At 54.0% G+C, this 6,286-nt stretch overlaps 1 protein-coding gene across 1 annotated transcript in view; it reads left to right on the plus strand.

The window, feature by feature from the left end:
• Nucleotides 1-2,207, plus strand: part of ABO (ABO blood group (transferase A, alpha 1-3-N-acetylgalactosaminyltransferase; transferase B, alpha 1-3-galactosyltransferase)) — a 7,760-nt gene extending 5,553 nt beyond the window's left edge. The window contains exons 5-6 of the mRNA XM_011931148.1: nucleotides 228-359; nucleotides 1,337-2,207. Of these exons, the coding sequence (XP_011786538.1) occupies nucleotides 228-359; nucleotides 1,337-2,027 (823 nt within the window). The 3' untranslated portion in view covers nucleotides 2,028-2,207. The remainder of the gene's footprint in view (nucleotides 1-227; nucleotides 360-1,336) is intronic.
• Nucleotides 2,208-6,286: the final 4,079 nt, after the last annotated feature.

A 6,286-nucleotide genomic window follows, 5' to 3' on the forward strand; every position in this document is an offset into this window, starting at 1 on the left:
GTGTGGCAGGTCCAATGTTGAGGGAGGGCTGGGAATGATTTGCCCAGTTGGAGTCGCCTTTGCCTCTGGCTGGTTTCCTGGGGAAGGGTGGCTGCCTCTGGAAGGGTGGTCAGAGGAGGCGGAAGCTGAGTGGAGTTTCCAGGTGGGGGTGGCTGTGTGCCACAGGCACATGTGTGTGGCACCCTGCCAGCTCCATGCGACCCCACATCTCTCTCCGTGTGCAGTAGGAAGGACGTCCGTGTCATGACCCCTTGGCTGGCTCCCATTGTCTGGGAGGGCACGTTCAACATCGACATCCTCAACGAGCAGTTCAGGCTCCAGAACACCACCATCGGGTTAACTGTGTTTGCCATCAAAAAGTAAGTCAGTGAGATGGCCGAGGGCAGAGACCCAGGCAGTGACGAGTGACTACGGACATTGAGGTCTCCCCTTGTGTTCAAGACAGTGGGGCGGTGGCCAGCCTTGTCCTCCCAGAGGGTAGATGGGAAAGGTCATTCACGCAGCATCTTACTGAGCTCACGTGGGCTCGCCGGGTCGGTAAAACCCCCTGTGAGTGGTTTGCCAATGAGCCAGCTGGGGCAAAGCAGCCACGATGCCTGTTCCATAAACTCAGGGCCTCAGGGGCACACTTGCTGAATGATGGGAGATCCCCCATCCCGACGGTGGTGGCCCTGGGGGGCCTCAAGGAGGGACCCGCCATCTGAGGCAGTTGGAGAAAATGTCCTGGGGTGGGGGAGGCACCTGACTTGGGCCTAGAGGTTCTACCATGGACTCGGGGTTTGTGGCCTCAACAAACCCTTACTCACCCCTATTCTTTCAGGGTTCACCTTCTTCCCTTCCCCCACATGGTAGGCCTGGTTCCTGATCCAGTGGGGAGTCCAGGAATGACCTACCGTTAGGAATACGTGCAGTTCAAGCCTGGGAGGGGGAAGCTCTAGGGTGCAGAGGCCGGCGTGTGGGGGCCTCGCGGGCAGCTTATAATGAGGGGGCACGTGGCCGGCCCAGCCGTAAGAGTGGCAGCTGCGTGGGGAGGCATGGCTCAGGCCAGGCTGAGGGGGAGTGAGCGGGCTCCAGCCTGCGGCCTGCTGCCAGCCTCCAGCCGCCTGCCCTCAGCCCTCCTTACTAAGAGGAGGTGCTGGTGGTCCCTCCATCGCTGAGAAGAGGATGAAGCGAGTCGGAGCCCGAGGACTCGCTCAGGACAGGGCAGGAGAACGTGGTGCATCTGCTGCTCTGAGCCTTCCAATGGCCGCTGGTGGGTGCACGCAGGGCGGGCCTCCTGCAGCCCAGGGACACACGGCTGGCTGCTCCCCCAGCCCCCCGTTCTCCTGCCTTGCAGATACGTGACCTTCCTGAAGCTGTTTCTGGAGACGGCGGAGAAGCACTTCATGGTGGGCCACCGGGTCCACTACTATGTCTTCACCGACCAGCCGGCCGCGGTGCCGCAGGTGGCGCTGGGGACCGGTCGGCAGCTGTCGGTGCTTGAGGTGCGCGCCTACCAGCGCTGGCAGGACGTGTCCATGCGCCGCATGGAGATGATCAGCGACTTCTGCGAGCGGCGCTTCCTCAGCGAGGTGGATTACCTGGTGTGCGTGGACGTGGACATGGAGTTCCGCGACCACGTGGGCGTGGAGATCCTGACTCCGCTGTTCGGCACCCTGCACCCCGGCTTCTATGGAAGCAACCGAGAGGCCTTCACCTACGAGCGCCGGCCCCAGTCCCAGGCCTACATCCCCAAGGACGAGGGTGATTTCTACTACTTGGGGGGGTTTTTCGGGGGGTCGGTGCAGGAGGTGCAGCGGCTCACCAGGGCCTGCCACCAGGCCATGATGGTCGACCAGGCCAACGGCATCGAGGCCGTGTGGCACGACGAGAGCCACCTGAACAAGTACCTGCTGGGCCACAAACCCACCAAGGTGCTCTCCCCCGAGTACTTGTGGGACCAGCAGCTGCTGGGCTGGCCCGCAGTCCTGAAGAAGTTGAGGTTCGCAGCGGTGCCCAAGAACCACCAGGCGGTCCGGAACCCGTGAGCGGCTGCCAGGGGCTCTGGGAGGGCTGCCAGCAGCCCCCTCCCCCTCCTGCCCTTGGTTTTAGCAGAACAGGTAAACGCTGCTTCCTTTGTCCTGTTGCGAGTAACTGAAGCACTGAAGCCTAGGTCTCGCCCCCACCTCAAATCACACACACCCCCTCCCCGCCACAGAGACACACCATTACATAGACACACAACAGACACAAAATCACACACACCCCCTCCCCGCCACAGAGACACACCATTACATACACAGACACACACAGACACACAATCACACACACCCCCTCCCCGCCACAGAGACACAGCATTACACACACACACAGAAAGACACATGGACACAATCACACACATTCCCTCCCCACCACAGAGACACACTGTTACACACACAGATACACAATCACACAGACCCCCCTCCCCGCCACAGAGACACACCATTACATACACAGACACACACAAACACAAAATCACACACACACCCTCCCTGCCACAGAGACACACCATTACATACATACACACAGACACACAATCACACACACCCTCTCCCCGCCACAGAAACACATCATTGCATACACAGACACAGAAAGACACACACAGACAGAATCACACACATTCCCTCCCCACCACAGAGACACACTATTACATACACAGATACACAATCACACACCCCCTCCCTGCCACAGAGACACACCATTACATACACACACACAGAAAGACACACACACAAAATCACACACACTCTCTCCCTCCCACAGAGACAAACCATTACACACACAGACACACACAGACACACAATCACACACACCCCCTTTCCGCCACAGAGACACACCATTACACACACATACACAGACACACACAGACACACAATCACACACACCCCCTCCTCCCACAGAGACAAACCATTACACACACAGACACACACAGACACACAATCACACACACCCCCTTTCCGCCACAGAGACACACCATTACACACACATACACAGACACACACAGACACACAATCACACACACCCCCTCCCCACCACAGAGACAAACCATTACACGCACACAAAAAAACACACAGACACAAAATCACACCCCCTCCCCACCACAGAGAGACACCATGACACACACAGACACAGAAAGACACACACAGACACACAATCACACACACCTCTTCCTGCCACAGAGATGCACCATTACATACACAGAGACACACACAGACACACACAGAGACAGACACACAAACATACACAAAAAGACACAAAGACATGCATGCAGGCACACACAGACGCAGACACAGATACAAAGACACACACATATAGACAGACATGCACAGAGACACATGGAGACACATGCAAAAACGCACAAAGACAGAAGTGCACAGACAGACACATAGACGACACAGACACACAGACATGCAGACATGCACACACACAGACACAGACATGCAGACATGCACACAAACGCAGACGCATGCACACAGACTTAGGCAGCTGGAATTCAGTGCCTGGGGCATAAGTTCCTGGAGGGGCGGCCACCTTCAGCCCCCACAGTGAGGTCCTGAGGAAGCTTCCCCTTAAACAAGGGATCATGGAGGAGGTCTCTTCCGGAGCCTGGAGGAAGGCCTAAGTGGTCCTTCCACCTCGGCATCCCAAAGTGCTAGGATTATAAGCATGAGCCACTGCACCTGGCCCCAACATCATTTATTGAAGAGACTATCGTTTCTCCATTTTGTTTCTTGGCATTTCTGTCAAAAATCAGTTGGCTGTAAATGCATGGATTCACTTCTGGGCTCTCTATTCTGTTCCTTTGGTCTGTTTGTTTTTAATGCCAATCCCATGTTGTTTTGATTATTATAGCTTTGTAGTATATTTTGAAGTTAGGTAGTATATTGTCTCCAGCTTTGCTCTTAGCTTAAGATTGCTTTGGCTATTTAAGGGTCTTTGTGGCCATTACTGACAGTTAAAATGGCCCTGGCTCATGTCTCTTGGGCCTCTACAGTACTTTAGGTGGGGCCAGTACTGCAGCCCACATGTCCCTACAGGCTGCATGTGGCACCTGACAGTGCTTTGGCCACTGTGGAGCGGGTGTTACTCCCCCATACGAATTTTAGGATTATTTTATTTATTTTGGTGAAAAATGTCAATGAAATTTCGATAGGGATTGCATTAAATCTGTAGATTGTTTGGGGTTGTATGGACATTTTAACAATATTAATTCTTCCAATTCATGAACATGGGATGTCTTTTTTTTTTTTGGCACCTGATCTCAGATATGGGATAACTTTCTAATTATTTGCATCTTCAATTTCTTTCACAAGTGTTTTACAGTTTTCAGCATACAGATCTTTCACTTCCTTGGTTAGATTTATTCGCAAGTATTTTTTGTAGCTATTGTAAATGAGATTGTTTTCTTGATTTCTTTGTTAGGGTATAGAAATGCTACAGATTGTTGTATGTTAATGTTATATCCTGCAACTTTACTGATTTCATTTATTCTAACAGCTTGTTGGTGGAATCTTTAGGGTTTTCTTTAAGATCATGTCATCCGTAAACAGGGACAATTTAGCTTCTTCCTTTCCAATTTGGATACCTTTTATTTCTTCCTCTTGCCTAGCTATTTTGGCTGAGGGCCAGCTTGTTGGGTTTGTTGTTGTTTTTTGTCTGTGCCTTTTGGTGTTTCATGTTGCTGGCTTCTCCAGCACGCAGTTACAGATATATGAGGCAGAAAGAAAATCCAGGGAACTCCTGTCATGTCATTCCTCAGGTCCCAAGGTCCCTACCTGGTCTGCCTTCTTCTGTCCACTTTTTAGTGTTTGATATATATACATTTACGTACGTAGTTATATACGTATGTGTAATATCCAGGGAAATATACAGGGATTTTAACCTTAGTATAGGGCATGGGGACAGGTGCATCTGTTCTACCTTGCCTGGAAGTGGAAATTTCTTCAAGTCAATTTATCACCAACTGGCGTGACAGAACTCCTGGTTTAGTGCCTAGCTGTCCCCACTAAGACCAATCACCATGCCATCAGGCACTCTCTTCCCTCTGTGCTGTGTACTGGGACCTGAAACAGCACCCAGCACCCTGAGAGCACAGGATGCCTGAGGGGCAAGAAAGAATGAACGCAGCTTCTTATGTGCCCCACCCAGTCAACCCAAGTCAAGCACGGACCTGGGAGCTGAAGTGACAAGCTGGAGGTCAGGCAGTTCTATTACTTAAGCCTGGTTCTTCCTGATTCCAAAGGCCAGGCGCCACCCTGTGCTCCTTCCAAACAGAAGTTGGCTTTCCCCGGGTCAGGAGGACAGGATGGCTATTCCTGACCATTGTATAGCAGTGCCATATCTCCTAGTTTCCAGAACATTTAATGTGCTGCTGTGGAGGCCCGACAGCTCTGAAGTAACCCTTTGCACCCAGGAGAAACCGGGCCTGGAGGGGTGGGGTGGGGTAGGCTGAGACTTCCAGTATCCCACGTGGGCATCCCGTTGCTAAGGGCAACCGCCCCTCCCCGCGAGGATGGGGAAGGAGCAGGGAGGCACACCCTTCCTCCCTCTGCGTTTCAATGGAGAAGACCTGTGTCCTACCGTGGTTGCATGTGGACCAGCCCAGAGGGACTGGAGTGACTCTTCTCTCATGTGGGGCACAGCCAGCCTGGGCACAGGGCCTCACCGAAATCCCTGGGCCCCGTCTCCCTGGGGATTTCCAGGGGCTGTTCCACTGCTCGGTGAGCTGGAGGTGTGGGGGACCACAGATGAGGCAGGCGCCTATATTGCTTGGGCAGAGTCCAGCTGCTTTCCCCCTCCACACCCCTCCCTGTGTCCTCGCACCCCTTCGGGTCCCGGCACCAAGGCCAGCAGCGGTTGGGTGTCAGAGGTCCAAGTCCAGGCTGACTCCTCGGATTCACCGACTTTGCCCAGGAGGGCTGGGCAGAGGGCAGCCCCAAAGTGTCATCTTTGATTATTCTTTGACCCCAAAGCCAGCCTTGGGCACGTCCCCAGTGCTGGGAGAGGTGCCGCCTCCACGGGCTCTGGCTCGCGCAGAGTTTGAGTCACTTTTGCTTCCTCGCCCCTCTGCGCTCTGTTTGGTTTAAAAAACAAAGACCAACACCTGCAGGCGGGCGAAGTGAGCTTTGACCCACCTGCTTCGGCCCCTGCAGCCTCGGGCCCCATCCTCCCACATGGCCGCACTAGGGGTGCTGGGGGTGGAGTGGGGACCAGACCTGAGGGGGTTCTGGGTTCGGCTTCCCAGCAGGAGCAGCTGGGGCATCATCAG

The sequence above is a fragment of the Colobus angolensis genome, unplaced genomic scaffold, assembly GCF_000951035.1.
Source record: "Colobus angolensis palliatus isolate OR3802 unplaced genomic scaffold, Cang.pa_1.0 Scaffold9, whole genome shotgun sequence".
NCBI classification, from domain to species: domain Eukaryota; kingdom Metazoa; phylum Chordata; class Mammalia; order Primates; family Cercopithecidae; genus Colobus; species Colobus angolensis.